The sequence below is a fragment of the Scleropages formosus genome, chromosome 22 (genome assembly GCF_900964775.1).
Source record: "Scleropages formosus chromosome 22, fSclFor1.1, whole genome shotgun sequence".
In the NCBI taxonomy this organism is placed as follows: Eukaryota; Metazoa; Chordata; class Actinopteri; order Osteoglossiformes; family Osteoglossidae; genus Scleropages; species Scleropages formosus.
In genome coordinates this window covers 10,095,709-10,112,526 of record NC_041827.1, presented here as the reverse complement: position 1 = coordinate 10,112,526, position 16,818 = coordinate 10,095,709, and the positions used below count along the sequence as shown (strand labels likewise).

Here is a 16,818-nt window from a genome sequence, read left to right as displayed (position 1 = left end):
TGCATCACCCTGCAAGGGGACCTCATTTCTGCTGTTGCTCCCATAACCTTGTTCTTTTGTTCATGACCGCAAGTAAGAATGGTGATGTAGACCGATCCGTAAATTTCAAGACTTCTCCTCAAACCAAGCATCCACTCCAACACCACAGTTCAATACAGCATTTGCACTTGTTTGCTGCTGCACCAAGCTGTTGGCCAGTCTTGCAGTTCCCCCTGCTATCCCTCATGAAAAGAACTCTGAGAAACTCCTCCACTTGGGGAGAATAATCTACATTATCCCTGGTGAGAACCATTACCTCACCTCAGATTTTGGTCTGGGACACACTCAGCTGTGAATCGCTGTAGTGCCGGATAAAGACGTCATTCTAATGGTGCTAATAGAATGACATGAACTGCCAACAGCACCGGTGAAACCCTGGCATCCCCAACCAGGATACCTTCTAAGCCCTGGCTGCATCTTAAAATCCCATTCATGAATATAACAAAGAGGAGATAAAGCATACCCTTGGCAATGTCCAACACCTCCGGTGAATGAGTTTGACTTAATGCCAAAAATGTGAACTCAACTCTTACTCTGCAGGTTCAGGGTACGTCTGGCACACAGAATCAGCCCTGGAACCCCACACTGCTGTAGCACCTCCACCAAAATGTGCCAGGGTAGATGATCATAGGCTTTCCTCCAGGTGGACAGATGTGATGTAAGCCGGATGTGCAAATTCCCATGACTTCCTCAGTTTCCTTGTGACCGTAAAGAGCTGTCCACTGTTCCACAGCAATAACAAAATCCACATTGTTTCTTCTGAATCTGAGGTTCCACAATAAGTTGCAGCACATTTTCCAAGACCCTGTCCAAGCTGAGGTGGGTGATCCCTTGATGGTCAGAATATATTGTGCTCTCTTTTTTTTTTTTTTTTTTACAGATGGAACCCTTCACCTCTATCTGCCAGTCCACACTAGCCAAGAAACCGCCACAGTATAACTTTCTTTCAGCGTTTTTTTTTGTTAAAATATCATCAAAATCTGCATTCCTGCGACTGCAGACAATGATTGTGCCTTATAATTCCTCGTTTTAGCATTTGTATAGTACTGCCCATTCTATGCAAAGTTTGCACGTTCTCCACAAGTCCATATGGGATCTGTTCTTCAGTCCAAAGACATGCTGACAAAGGCAATAGTGAACCACATTCGTACCCTTCCCTACCTTGAAAACCACACAAGTGGTCATCAAGAGTTTACTTTGACTGGATGGCACCCCATTGTATTATTTTGTACTTTCTTGGAACCTGGTTCCTCCCGAACCTTACCTTTGACAGTTTTTCAAGGGAGACCCCACCAGGAGCACAAAGTTTCAAAGAACAGTTCCCAAGGCCAAATGGACTCAAGCAAGGCTGCAGTCTGGAGCGAATGGTGCTGTTATATTTACATTTATTCATTCAGCTCTGGAGCGACGTACATCTCAGAGAACAATACAAAAAGTGCATTCCACCAAGGAAGGAGAGAGACACGTGATTCTTGAATACAGTCAATTTGTGCATACCAACATATAAACCAATATATGCATTACACGAGTAGCTGAATAGGGCTTTTTTTTTTTTTTTAAACAGATACCATAGTCCGCATTGTTTGAGCTAGTAGGAGATCAGGGAGAAGTGAGTCCGAAAGAGAGCCTTCTTGTTGAATGCTGAGAAAGATTCAGCAGTTCTGAGTGAACGAGAGAAGTCATTCCAAGACATCGGAACCACGCAGAACCGAAAACAGAAACCCTTATGTTGGTGACAGTGTTACCTTTTTCCCTTTAGCATCATTTACCTTTAGGCATATTTATAGCTTTATAAAAGAATTGATAATATATTACGCTAGTTCTGTAGATTCTCCGTTTCGTTGTCTATTTGTTTCTTTGCTCTATGCCTGTTTTCAAGCGGTCTGTGTCACTGTGTGAAAAGAGCGCTCTATAAAAATGAATTGATATTGAATTGAATGTAAGTCAGCTTATGGATAGTACAAGGAAGAGCTTTTTTTTAGTGGATGGAGTTTGCTGGAACTGGAAATGTCGAAATAGAAATATTCTAATTTTCATTCACATATATTATATCAGTATCTAATAACGGGGGGTCTGGGGTTCGAGTCCTGCTTAGCGTGCTTGCGTTGTGATGGACCTGCGTCCCGCCTTGGGTGTGTGTCCCGCGCCCCGCGCTGCCAGGTTAGGCTCCGGTTTGCCTCGGGACAAGCGGCTTCAGCCAATCGTCCGTGTAAATACATTACATGCAGGGATTGATCACACTTGGAGAAAAACATGATACGGTTTTGGATACGCAGACGTTTCAACAGTTATATGTATTTTACCCATTCAGTGTGACGTGAACGTGTGATACGCTTGTTTGCGCGCGCGCGCACTTTGTTGAGTACAACTGCAAAGGAGCGAGTACATCGCCGCCTGTACGGTGGTTAAGAGGAGGGATTAAGCGCGGTGGAGGGGAGAGAGGACGGCACGGAGGACAGAGACTGAGCGAGGAGGAGCTCGAATGCTTTTTTTTTTTCCCCCTTTCTACTTTCTCCGTGACTTTCGTGCAGGTAGGAAACATCCATGGAGCTCAGTAAAGAACAGCCAGCCTGCCGAGCCAGCGCGCCCGCAGTCGGGCAGTGTGTGGAGCTGCAGCGGGCGCGCGCTCTGTGAGGAGACATGGGCAACTTGAGGGTGTGCCGCGCGGCGCTGGTCGCGTGCGTGGCTTCGCTGCTCCTCGCGCTGCTCTACTTCCACAGTCACCTCAAGGCGGGTAAGAGAGTCGTTTGACGTGTTTTTTTTTTTTTAGCCTTTGAGATTTTTGTACCGTTTCGCGGTTAATTTTAGTCAAGTCCAGTTAAATGTACTTTGCGCGTCCACTCACGAGTAGTACTCACGTCACGAGGACCTTCAGATGTGGACATTAAGTTTTTTTTTTTATCCGTCGAGAGACCGTGTTTTATCGCGTCAGCTGAACGCACGACGGGTAAGCAGGAGTCCCTCAGCTACTATCGTAAAGTTGTGTATCTGCGCTGTGTGTGGAATCACACAACATTGCCCCTCAGGAGACTGGTAATGAGTGACTTTTTTTCCTCAATACATGACTTGAAGTTGAGTCTGTTGAGAGACGTACCTTCTTCTAGAGTTCACTCACCACCTTAGTTAGTGTGTGGATCCCCTGCTACTTTATCATACTGTACCAGTCAAAAGTTTCGGTTCACCTGGCTGGAAAGTACTTGCATGGGACAAAATGGACAGAAGAATGATTAATTGATTCAATGAAAGCAAAGCAACCCAAAAGTGTCCTACATGATCTCTGGGAATTGCTTTGGAAGAGCTGTAAAGACATGCTCAATCTTTTTAACTGAGTTCCATGAAGAAAATCTAGTTTCCAGCAAATGTAGTCAGAGTTTTTACTACAGGGATGGTGTTGTGGTACAGGTGTATTGTGATGTGTGTCATGCGCATGTGAATGTTGTTCCTCCTTGAGCGTATGTCCTGGCATAATGACCACATTGGTTTCCATTGGGGAACTGAGGATGAAGTTCACATGACGTACCTGCCGGACCTGCTCATCTCTTCCCTGCTTTCCCTTCCTGTCCCTATTGCCTTCTGCGATAGGAATGAGGTGAAACTATGAGAATTCTACCACCACTGTGCTGGGCACAAGATATCCTGACACAGATTATGAAACTTAAAAGGTGTAGTATAACTTACAAATCACTGGGAGGTGGAAACTCATAGGACTCACAGCTATGATTCTCCCGGTTTGCCTTTGTAGACACTGCTGATTCTTTCACTTTCACCATGCCGTACACCATAACCCGGTGTAGTTACTTCAAGCCTTCCCTGTTAGTTCATAAATGTCTTTGCAACTAGTCAAATGTGTCAAAGCTCAAGATGATTATATGGCATTATGTCCTTTTGGTTTTGCTATTTAAAGCACAGGGGCAGAAGAAGACTGGCATTTCTGTGGCATTGTTGCTAAAATAACAGTGGGTTCATGCCAAATCCAGGACCTAAAGAGTGTGGTTTGAGGGATGAACAGTATTTCTGGTCCTGACCTCAAAAGAAATGGAAAAGGGAAAGGAGTTGTGAAAAATGTGTATTGTCTAAAAATTCTTGTGGAATGTTAAATGCTTCGTTTAGTAGTCCTAGGCATTGTTTTTGATTTAAATCTGTTTGCACAGTACTGCTGTGGAGGAGGAAGGCTCCAGTAAACAGTGCCACATAGAGGGATGGCCAAAAGGGCAGAAGGAATCTCAGTTCTGGATTTGTCTGTAGACTGAAATTTGTAAGACGGAAAGTGCTGAGCCTCCAGGGAAACTCAGTTGTGCCAAGGGTTTAATTCACATTATTATAGGAGGAGTGTAGCTGTTACAGCTGTAACCTTGAAATCTGAAGGTCATTTGTTTGAATCCCTACTCTGTCTGTTGCAGCCTTGGGCTGAGTTCTCACCCAGTAGGAAATACCTCACTACATACATGGTTAAATCATTGTAAACCGATTATCTAAAAATATAGGTCACTGTGGACGAAGGCATAAGTTAATATAAGGCATACTAATGAATACAGTGATGAGATGATGCTTTATTTTGCCTCTTGGGAGTGTTCTAAATTCTGTGATTAATTCCTCTTACTATGAATTTGCATTTTCAGTTTTCAAAGCAAGTCTTTAGTCTGTCCCTCATCAAAACACGGAGGTAACTTGCTGAACTTGATGACCTGGCACTACACAAGATCTACTAACTTGGACTACAAAATGGCCTTTTCATTGCGGAGACATGAGTATTTATTCTGAAGCATGAGTCAGCACTGAGAAAAAAAATATTTTTTATGTACAAATACTACCTTTAAAATTTTTGAGATTGGTTATATTCAACAGAACTTTGCTATTTGTATTCAAGTTGCTCATATAAGGCTGCATTATTGACATCTGTGTTTCTCATCCCCATTATGTGGGATACACAGATTTGTGCCATTAAGGATGTTTTCACCTCACAAAATTTTAATAAAGTGCTTTGTAACAGGTGTTTGGACGTCAAGTCCAAATGCAGACATATGGCCTGTGACAGCAGCTTCATTATTGTGCCCCTTGATATTCACTTTCTGCCAAGCCCACAGGGCACAGTGAAGCAGAGTGTATGGTGTACGGCATGGTGAAAGTGAAAGAATCATCATTCATTGTCTACAAAGGCAAACCGGGAGAATCATAGCTGCGAGTCCTATGAGTTACCACCTTCTAGTGTTTTGTAAGTTATACAGATCTTTGTACACAGCAGTATTCATGACAGCAATACAAAACAATCTCAGTTACAGTAATGTACATTTTCTGAACTGTCAGTGTCCATAAGTTTGGCACAGCATTTGGGAGGCCCTGCTGTGCGGTTTTTTTGAAGTGTTTGTGAGTACTTGCATGTACAAATGAGTGAGCAAGTCAGCACAATAACCTGCTCTTGAGTCTCAGCAATGCAGCAGTTTGTGTAATTTTTATACTTTCAGATTGGAAATGTAACTGGAAAAGGAGTTTGCTGTGCTGCAAGATCTCATGCATTGATATGGTATTTTCCCTCCATCCTTCTCGGTGTTCTCTACCCCTTAGAGAGTGCTTGTGTTTGTGCCACATATGGAATCAAAGATGGTACAGTTTATTAAAGCGGGAGTGAGAAAACATCCTGAGAGTTATGGTGGTGCAGCTCCTGTGCCTTGAGTTCAGACAAGAGTTTGATTCCTCTTCGCTTTGTGCAGAGTGTACATTCACTCTGTGTGTTCTGTGGGGTTCCTCTCACTGCTCTGGTTTAAAAACAAGTTTGAGATACATCAGTGACTCTGTACTACCTGCAGCATGTACACATGGCTATCCTGTAATGTGCTTGCATCCACAATGTACCCTGCCTTACACTGTACCTTTTGCCTGCAGGTTGGAGAAGCAGAAACTGATAATCAGTAAATTTACTTCATTTAGCTGCCTCTTTTTCCCCCAAAGTGACTGACAATATTAATCTACCTACAATTATTTACCCATTTGTACAGCTAGGTAATTTTTACTGAAGCAATTTAGGGTAACTACCTTGCTCAACAATACTACAGCTAGAGGTGAGATTCATACCTCTGACCTTAGGGTCCAATGGCAGCAGCACTAATCACTACGCTACCAGCTGTTTCATCAGAAAAGAAGAAGGTCTCTTCTTTCTGATCCCACTCCTCATACTTCCACTGTCCTTCCACCACAGTGTACATCTCTCCATGGCCCTCTTCTGTATGTATCATCTGTCCTGAGGTCTGTCATGAGATCTCACACTCTGCCATGCCAAGTCTCACCGAGGTGTGGAGAAACTCATTGCCCTCTTACTCCCTTTCCTCAGCTCCACTAAAAACCCGTTTGTCTGTGTTAAAGGTGTATTTCCTCTGCTTAATCCACAGAGTTTCTTCTCTAAAGGTGGCAGGTACACGAGTCTGGAATTGTACAATAATGAATTAATCATGTGTTTGTATATGCTTCACACACACTTTGAAATCTATACTGTAGTCTAAGCCTTGCAGAACAGTTTTAACACTACTAAAAGTGCTGTTATTAACTAGTACTGTATTAGTAAGGGTACTGACTAGCGAGTAAGCACAGTAGCTTATACTCTTATTGAGAGCAGTAGGTATTAGCCCACTTTTGAAGCACTGCACCACTCTTACCTGTGTTGTGATAACCTTGAGAAAACAGCTTTTGAATAGCTTTGGTGGCATTTTCAAATGTATATACTGTATATGGATAACATTAAAATATGTCAGCCACTTTGAATCGGAGTGTTTGCTAAGATGCTGTTTTCAGTCTGATATAAGACTGAATAATATGAGACCAGGGAAACTGTGGAGGAACTGATGCGAGATGCCTGTGGAGGACCCTGCCTCTCCCTCCACATGCTTCTTATTAGCCCAGGCTCCACTGAGACTTCAGTCCTTGCAAATCAGAGCTTCCTCACCTCCTGTTTCATGTTACCTTTAATATAAACATCCTTCAGTTCTTTCCTTTTGAATCAGCATTTGTTTCCTAGGGAGCTCAGCAGGTAGACTGGTGGATTTATATACCAAAGTGCTATGTAAGATAGCAAGCCAGCAGTTTCTCCCAACATTACACTATAAAAGATATTGTAAGGCTCAGCTCAGTTTCTGCTATGCATGCCTCCCAACCTCATTAAGAGTTTGAGGGCAGGATGAGCTACCCACTGAGGTGTGTGCACAAGACCAATCTGTTCTGAGCTGGGTTACTTGAATTGTGCCCTTAGGTCTTTTCAAATGTTTCATTGCATCTAGAAAATTTAGTACTTGTCAAGTACTGTCACCAGTGGTTTGTGCTCTGTGTCGCAGTTTTTATAAAGCAATATTTCATTCGCATCCTTGCTACACATTACGGGCAGTATCATCCAGACCACCCTGAAACCCATTGCTGTTGTCTTTATGACTACAACATAGGACATAATTACTCAGTACATATTATGTGACTACAGATTTTGTAATATTAAGAAGCATTTTTTCTTTGACCAAAAAACCTTCTATTTATAACCCTTTAACATTTTTCTGAGTAACTTAATATACATCAAAGGAAGTACATAGCTGTACATTTTACAACTTTTTTTGTATTATAGTCATTATATCCCAGTACAGTTTGACAGCAGATTTTGGATGTTGGTTCATTTCCCCTTAGCATTGTTGCTGGATTATGCAGAATATAAATGAGCACAGGTGAGAATAAACAAGCCTGAATGTGTCTGGAGTAGTTTATTTCACAGTTGAGAAAAATTTAAGAAAAAGACATAGACATCTCAAAGTAATTCACTAAAAACAGTAAGTATCACTAGGAAGACAGGGGTGTCATTAAGGGAAATGACAGGAGATTGCATGATTGACACACATTCATTACCAGAAGGTCAGCTTATTTTGCAATGTGCCTTTGTTACTATTGTCCAAGGGAGTTAACCTGGACTGAGTGAGGCTGAACTTCTGAATAAATTAGTAGCCTAAGCTGTAAAACTAATAAATACTTTAGAAAAATCTAACAAATGAACTAACATGAGAATTAAATTATGTGAGCATTAGATTTATACCATCTTGACACTTGTACTTCAGCAGTTAGTACTGTGCTGTTTTGTTACTATTTAAATAATGGTAAATAGTAATTTGTTCCTATAGTTATTGCTCCTATGTGTTTCATCATCATGTTTCATCTTTCACTATAATACTTTTTGACTGCATACTACACTTCCTCTTCCTCCTGTTACACTCCAGCCCTGAGTCCAACTTCAATGTTATTAGTATTTCAGTAATTTTCCACAGGTCTGCTTCCCTGCTTTACTCTTCAGTTTTAGCCTGGGTCCCACACCTTTTTGGGCTCACTTGATTCAGGTTTGTCAGTGAAAGCAGGGCAGCATTTACATTTATTCATTGAACAGATGCTTTTCTCCAAAGCAATGTACATCTCATAGAAAATACAATGTATGCATTACATTAGCAGAAAGAGAGACATAGAGATGCATGATTCTTAAGTGCAGATAGTTTCTTTCCACCATATGAATCAATGTTCATCACAAGAGTAGCTGCATAAAATTTTCAGAATATCCATGATTCCTGATCACTTTTCTAGATTTTTTTTTTTTTTGAGACGCATGTAAACATTTATGTTACATTACAGGGGTAGATGTGCAAAAGTTCTTCCGGGCATATCTTAGTTATAGTGCATTAACATTTACACCTTACATGAACTTAAAAGAACATGGGCAAAGTGAGTCTGGAAGAGGTGAGTTTTAAGTTTTGCAACATACTGCACGTGGTAATGTCATTTTCGGTTCCCTCAGCTGCATCATGTCAAAACTGAGCCCTTCTGTTCATGATGCTGCACACCTGAGCTGGGTTCTTAATGTGGCTTCATGTACCTTAAAATGGTGCAAAGCAGACAGTTTTTCCCCTAGTTGTGTATGCTGTTTAAGTCTTGATTATTTTTAGTGAAGTGGCAGACAAAAGCTGAAGGGGAATTTTGAGATTTCATCATTGTACTGTATATGGCTTTTTAAAATCCCCTTTTTTTTTTTTTTTACTGATTTCTTCAGAACTGTAAAAGGTCTTTGGGTCCCTCTGCATTTTCTGGGCTGAGAGGTCAGAGTGTGAAATCATTACATTTACATTTATTCGTTTGGCAGACACTTTTCTCCAAAGTGACTTCCATCTCATAGAAAATGCAATTTGTGCATGACGTTAGAAGAAAGAGAGACATAGTTCCAGACATGTGATTCTTAAGTACAGTCAGTTTTGTTTCTTTCCACTATAATTATGATCTTACTTAGATGTTGTGTGCCATGTCTCTCACTTTGTACCAGTGTCATACAGCCAGTTTGCCAAGCTGTAGTGTAAATTGCTCAAAAGGTCGTCTGTAGAAGGTGTCGGGGCTCCCCTTGAAGGCACTATGGAGAAGTCTTTTGATAGTCAGCACATCTTCCCACATGAATCCCTCAACAGGACTGTGTCTGGTGGACTTTCATGCTGGGGTTGGTTTAGGTCTCCGACCTAAGCTTGTTGACTTGTTTGGGTTAGATTGGAGTGTGGTCACTCTGTCGTGCCATGTGTAAGCCCTATTCAAGTGTACAGACATATTATTTAGCTCTGTCTTTTCCTGTTTGGCATGAAAGGGTTTGCTGATGTCACACTGAATGCCGGTCAGTGCCAAACAGTGGAAATTTCCAGTGCATATTAGTTAGTTATTTGTTCTTCAGGGTCACTTGCATATTTCAGTTTGTGCTCATTTTTAGTATTTGAATGAAAATCCTAATGCACAGTATTTTAATAGGCCCTTAAAAAAGCCGCACAGTCTTGTGTCCTGTAGAATGTAATCCTGCCTTCCCCAAGGAACAGTAAAGACTGATTTCCTGTAACTGTAATAATGAATACATTGCTACACAAAGTTTTAGCTTCGTGTTGTATATTATTGTACCCATGAAGAAATATGTGGTATTTATTACATTGTTCTTCAGTTAACTAAACCAGTGTGACGATGGAGCAAAGGTAATGCTAGGCCCTAACACCAATGGTGGACAGGCTCCAGAAAGTTCTACGTATTTTTCATAGCTCTTTTCAGATTTAAAATAACCTTTATTTAAAACTTCTTCTGTGGGGCGATGTTGAGCCTGTGCTCCTCCAACAGTGTAAGGCTATCTGTACATCCCTTCTGCTGTGGTTCTACACCCTTGCTAACCTGCTACATGTAACGCTGCTGCCAGAAACTTGTTGTGGCGGGTGGTTTTTTCACCACTGATACATACAAGCACATGGCTGCCAGTAAAGCAACCAGAATTTACGCTGGAGAAAGAGAGAGGGAGTCTCAAAGGGGCAGTACCAGGCTACAGGCCCACAGCTTAACAGTCTCCTCCTCCGTGCCTTCCTCGAACACAAAGAGCTGCAGTATCAGACTAACACTGGGCCTTTCATGTACAGTTCATTTCACATTTATAACTATGGGAGAAAACGGGAACCAAAACAAGCTTTAAAATACAGTGCTCCATGATGTGGTAAAGCACAGTACGTTAAATATGTTGAAGAAACATGAATTGGAAAACACTTTAGCATAGATAAACAAGTAATACATAATGCACAGAATTCGAAAAGTGTCTTGCAGCCAAAAGAGGAAGACATTTCTAGTCTTTTATTCCTCTATATATCCAACTTTTGCCATCTAATCACCTTGAATGGCTAAACAAGAAGTGTGTAAAATCAGTGTACATTGTGGTAGGGTCCTGTGGGTTCTTTTCCTGTGATTGTTTCTTTGTTACTGTGAAAGTACATGTTATTTGGTTACAGTTACCATGTAATTTTATGGGATGATGTGGGTTTAATGAGCAAAATGTTAAATCTGTCTCGTTGTGTAGGCAGGCCTGCTTTTAGACTGTGAGCAAGTGTCCCATCCTGCAGTGGGAGGGATGTATAAACAGGCATACTCTTCTCTCAGTACGTTATCCAACAGAAAGTTTTTTTTTTTTTTTTTTTTTTCTTTCTTCCCCCAGTGAAGATTGTTTGAAACCGTCTGGTCAAAAGTTGACCTATCGGATGATGCAGTGGTATTTCTCTCTAAGCTGAACTTGCTATCTGTAAACATGACAAGAGCTATGGCTCTACAGCAGTTTGTGTGCAGGGATGGCCACCACTTGGTGTGGCTGCTGTTCCTAAATGCGGAGTCTTTCGGATAGTGCTACCCACAAAGGTTCGCTTCTCATGGAAGGGGGGGAAAAAAAATGTTCCCTGGAAAAATCCAAGTAAACATTCGCACCACAGGGGTTAGATTGTGCGCTGTACCTCTCTCGACAATCGGGAACAGTGTTCTCCGAATGGTGCCATCCACTTTCATGGACAACTCAAGACTCGGGGATGGTGTTTCTGTGTTTGTATGTTTGTTCTTTATCCTCATCCCATAACATGCCTGTGTGTGTTTGCTAGCTATGGAGTATGGCAGCAGGAGGCCTGGCTGGCAGGGGAAGGCTGGGAGAAGCCCACTCCAAACACTGTATGAAGGCGACCAGGCAAGTTTGTTCTCACCCCTTCAGCATCACCTGAAGCGACACTGCTCTCTTCCACAGCTCAGATCGCTGCGGTTTTTATAAGACATCACAACGGTGGTCAGTTGAAAAACCCCCCTTTTTTTGGAGGTGTTAAATGCTTCACCAATTATTACAAATTACTGGGACAGCTGATGGCATAATGGTTATCACTGCTGCCTGTGGGCCCAAAAGCCACAGCTTCACATCTCACCTCCAGCTGTAGCACCCTTGCACAAGGTACTTACCCTAAATTGTGCCAGTAAAATTACCCAGTTGTATAAATTTCTAAATAATTGTAAGTTGCTTTGGAGAAAAGCATCATATAAATGTATTAGGGAGCACTTTTAACCTTGTAGGTAAAATCTTTAGGAATAAAAACAGCAACTTCCAACCAAAAGGGTCTTGGAGGGTTTCTTAGCAAATCATTTTTATTCACCGTCGTGTATGTTTTTATCAATCAGTTAAACCTTCAGTTGGTTTTGGTACTTCTTATTGTTCCTTTTGAATGGAATACAATGTGCCATGAAGAGCAAGAAAATTGCATCTAGGTCACCACAGATGACCAGTTGCCTGTTAAAATAAAAAAACCAGTAACTTTTCAGAAAAACTGCTTTTATACATGTAAAGGTTAAACTTCAACTGAATTACAGTAGTAGTGAAAAGTTTGAGAACAGCCTGAACCTTTTTACTCATAAGGTATTAGGGTAACAAGGAAATGAGCTGACATGTCATCCAGCCCTTGTGCAGTAGTTCCCAGAGATGTCAGACACTTGGGAGTTGCTTTAATTTAACAGTTCTGTCCAGTTTGTCCCACAGGTGTATTCACACTTTTGACCAGTACAGTAGGTGAGATATAATATGCATGCACTATTATTTCTAAATTCGTGGTCAAAAAGTTGGTATAATAAACTTTTGCATTGTTTCCTGAGATGTGCATCACTTTGAAGAAAGGCTTCTGCTAAATAAATAAAGAAATGAATCTCTAAAATACATCTATATTACATTGAAACGTAAACCACACACATCAGACTTCTGCATAAAAAAAGGTACCTTTATAAAGTTAAATTTCAGGAGTTATGGGTCTGCCTCATGTTATTTCAAGAGACAATGTAGAGAATCTAACTTATTAATTGCTTGCCTGGCTCGTGCTTTTATCCAAAGTGACTTAGGTATGTAAATGGTTTGTGGAGCCTTTTTGATTGGTACTTTTATACTTTTGTGGTTTATGGTATGTACCTTGCTTAAAAGTAAGACAGCACCAGTGGACCTTGAGCCAGCCTTGAGCCAACTTCTTCCAGAAAAGATGATGCATGTTTTGTCAGGCATTTTACACTTTTTATGTTTTAACCAAGGACATATTAACTATATCCCCCATCAGTCACCCACTAGGATGCATTTGAAATTTTAGCCACAGCTTCCACAAACTGGAAGGACGCAGGGTCTCCACTGCTGCAGCAGAGTTACTTATTTAAAAAAAAAAAAAAAAAAAATTACTTAGCAGGGTTTTAACCACACAGTCGTCAGCCACAGGCTATCAGTGTATTGTATATCGAGCTGCTGTTTCTGTTATATCTGTGTTGTCAGTAAAGGAGTTCTCTCAGAATCAGATGTTAATATTTTGGTCGTGACACAGAATAACTAAACAAAATGGCTAGTAGTAGTAGGGTTTCTTGTCCGAATGTAAAGAGTTGTTTTTCATCCTCTATGTGCGTGCCAATGCTTCCATTTAAAGATCAGCGAATCTGACTGAGTTATTTCCATCCAGTCTCTCCTTCTGTTTGGACACTTGTGGAAAGAGACTGACCTATGTCTTGTGTTTCCCTTTAATGATTAATACACAGCTGCTAAACCACCAGGAGTAAGCCGAGCCCAGGCATAAATGCACTGAATAAGTAACCTTCTTGGCAAATGGTGTGCCGATACTAAGAAGGAAGCAAAATTACATATTTGGAGCAGGGTTTCTGCCAGGAAGCATGCATAACTGCCAGCAGGGTAGGAGGTAGTCCTGCAGCTAAACTGAGGGTTGGGGATCCAGCATAAGCCCTCTTGCACTAGTAGCCTTGAGAAACAAAAGTAACGTGAACTGATTCATTACAGCTATACGTCAGTTAAGTTGTACCATGTCTCTGCTCTGTTTTGGAGCTGAGGGAAAGCATAATAAAACAGTTTCACATTCCAGAAAGAAGTGATTTAAAAAAAAAATATATAGGCCATTCAGTTCAGTAAATATTTGAGACAATTCATGAATCATTTAACCATTACGTTTAGGAACTCTGAATGTGGAGGCTGAGCCCATCACTCAGTGAAATTTGCAATGGTGGAAGGTATTCATAGTAACTAAAATGTCAAGTTTTGACTCAATGTCTTCATCACCAGTTTCAGTCTATTAACAAATGCTTTGTCTTTTTTTTCTTCTCTTGACCTCATGTGCCACATGTTTCAATTTCTTTGTTTTCCACCATTGGATCTCTTGCAAATGCCCTATTCTTCATCCATTGCTCCTTTCGTGAGGTATACACCCCATGCCCCTCTCCTGTCCTCCATGTTGCTTTATTCATCTTCAGTTGGAGCTGTCCACTGCGCAGATGATTCACCAAGCACGCCGAGAGCTTCTTGAGGAGATGTGTCGGTCTTATACCAGGAAGAGACGTGTCCTCATCCCAGAGGACATAAAGCACCTCATTGTGGATGACCAGCATGGGCTGCTCTACTGCTATGTGCCAAAGGTGGCCTGCACAAACTGGAAGCGCGTTCTCATGGTGCTGACAGGAGATGGCCGCTATAGTGACCCACTTGACATTCCAGCCAATGAGGCGCATGTACCAGGGAATCTGCGCACACTATCAGAGTACACCACAGCTGAGATCAACCATCGATTGCGCAATTACCTGAAGTTTGTCTTTGTCAGGGAGCCCTTTGAGCGCCTGGTGTCGGCCTACCGCAACAAGTTCACACGCAATTACAACACTGCTTTCCACAAGCGCTATGGCACCAAGATTATCCGGCGGTACAGGGCAGACCCACAGCCGGAGGCGCTGGAACATGGTGACGACGTCTCCTTTGAGGAGTTTGTGCGCTACCTGGTAGACCCACAGACCCAGCTGGAGGAGCCCTTCAATGAGCACTGGGAGCGAATCCACTCACTTTGCCATCCCTGCCTTATCCACTATGACGTGGTGGGCAGGTATGAGACACTGGAGCAGGACTCGCGCTATGTGCTGCAGCTGGCTGGTGTGGAAAGCCAGGTGCGTTTCCCTGCCTCTGGAAAGAGCACGACGACTTCAGAAGACATGGCCGCCCAGTTCTTTCGCAACATCAGCCCCTTGTATCAGAGGAAGCTGTACAACCTCTACAGGATGGACTTCTTGCTGTTTAACTACTCTGCACCAGCTTACCTGAAATTCAGGTTTAGCTAACCTTTTATAATTTCACTTTCCATTTCATTGAGTTTTTATTTAAACATTTATTCTGACATGTCTTGACGAAATACGTCGTCTTAAGTGACGTGTAAATTTGTCATCATCCATAGCTGTGTATTCCTTCTGATGCCTATGTGTCAAAGTCAGGCACACACCCACAATCTCAGCACAAGTACAACTTTATCAACACTTTCACCATATTTGGTATTCCTTTGCGCCACTGATTGTAGTGGGAATAATTTTACTAAAAAAGAAATGTTATCTATGTGCCTTGAAATTATGGACTTTGCACAGTGGAAACTTTTGTTCCTGTTTTACTTTTTTAGTTGGTGTCTGATTAGAGGACCCCTATTTATGACATTTTTTTGCAGATAGTTCTACTGGGTATATGACAGTTTTGGGTTTTTTGCACCTGTATACTGGTTGCTTCACAAACTAAGACTAATGAATGAATCACTCTTTGCTTTTATTACTTTAAAAACCTTTCAGAAGCCTACCAGATTTTGCTGGTTATTATTGGTGGGCCAGCACGAGCTGAATTTAGTTCACTTAAAGGGAAACAGGTTTCATGTCAGATTTGATTTTATATGTCCTGTACAGCCAATACTGAGGTATCGACATATGAGGTACATTAGTCTTTCCCAGAGTGGGGTATAGCGGTAGTTGTTGTCTGTGTTGGGCATTAGACAGTGGTGAAGCACCTTGCAGTTGTGTGACAGCCAGCTGTAGCAGCAGCGTCCTGACAGTAGGTGTACCCCTGTGGGCAAAGATGCTCTAGTAGGGGGTGAATAAATATGAAAAAGGATGCAGTGTCAGACTGTTCAACAGGGAGTCCTTATCCAGTCCTTGACCGCATTGTGGAAAGCTGGCCTGCCACATGAATGAGCCCTGCATGTACAGTACATCTGTGCTCAGAGAGAGGATTTTTATTTTTAGTATGTAATTTTTTTCTCTTAATGTGTGCTACTCCTATTTGCTTCTGTTACAGTGGGAATCTTTCAACAAAAGTTATTACGAAGTAAACCAAGGTCAAACAAGCAATTGTAGACCTCTGCTATGTCTACATTTTGCGTGCTACACGAACATTAAAGACTTAATATTTCTAATCCAAAAAAATGTGAAAATCAAAGTGCACTAATGTCTTAATCTTAAGGTGTCTCCACAAAGTCATAATAGGATAAGTGGAATTTCCGCATTTGCTTGATAGGTGTCTTGAAGACAGTCATATTTACTATCCAGTTATATATTTGTACAGCTCTGTTTTGTCATTTTGGGTAAAGGAACTGAACTAAATAATCTTAATTTATGAATTTAATTTGGTGTTCTTTATCCAAAATAACTTATTCATTGTGCGTAAGTCATTTTAAACAATTTGATGTTAACAGCAAATATTTATTTGTAATACAAAATTTCCAGGATGATCTCTTCTGTAACACATTTGTGAAAGATGCTTAATTTTGCTCCATAAAAAAGGTTGTATAAATATCTGAAATTGTTTTTCAGACAGTGTCACAGGCAGCAGTGGAAGGTTAATCTGCTGTGCATGGGGGGGGGGGGGTCTTTTTTCATTATACCCACTATGAGTGAGTTAAGGGCTTAAGTGTTTATGTGGAGCTGTGCAACAAAAAGTGAAATATGTCATTAGACAGTGTTAGAATTACAGGCAGTCCCTGGATTATGAATGAGTTCCATTCCTAAATCTGTCTCTAAATTGGATTTTTCCATAAAATGGTGGTACAGTTAGGTAGGGTTGGTATCTACTGTCACTTAGTCAAATGTTTGTCTTTGTAAATAGTATATTGTGTACCTTTCTATGCATAAAAAAAAATT

At 41.3% G+C, this 16,818-nt stretch overlaps 1 protein-coding gene across 1 annotated transcript; it reads left to right on the top strand.

Annotated features, from left to right (window-relative positions):
- Positions 1–2,405: 2,405 nt before the first annotated feature.
- LOC108918170 (carbohydrate sulfotransferase 11-like) lies at positions 2,406–16,806 on the top strand. Its single transcript, XM_018725232.2, has 3 exons — positions 2,406–2,773; positions 11,469–11,551; positions 14,134–16,806. Exons 1-3 carry the CDS (start codon positions 2,680–2,682, stop codon positions 14,983–14,985), a joined length of 1,029 nt encoding a protein of 342 aa, XP_018580748.1. The 5' UTR covers positions 2,406–2,679; the 3' UTR covers positions 14,986–16,806.
- Positions 16,807–16,818: the final 12 nt, after the last annotated feature.

Excerpts from the sequence above, each read along its gene's own strand:
- LOC108918170 (XM_018725232.2), top strand. The coding sequence starts at position 2,680 with ATGGGCAACTTGAGGGTGTGCCGCGCGGCGCTGGTCGCGTGCGTGGCT. Across the intron at positions 2,774-11,468 it reads CCACAGTCACCTCAAGGCGG|CTATGGAGTATGGCAGCAGG; the intron begins GTAAGAGAGTCG and ends TGTGTTTGCTAG. Across the intron at positions 11,552-14,133 it reads CACTGTATGAAGGCGACCAG|TTGGAGCTGTCCACTGCGCA; the intron begins GCAAGTTTGTTC and ends ATTCATCTTCAG.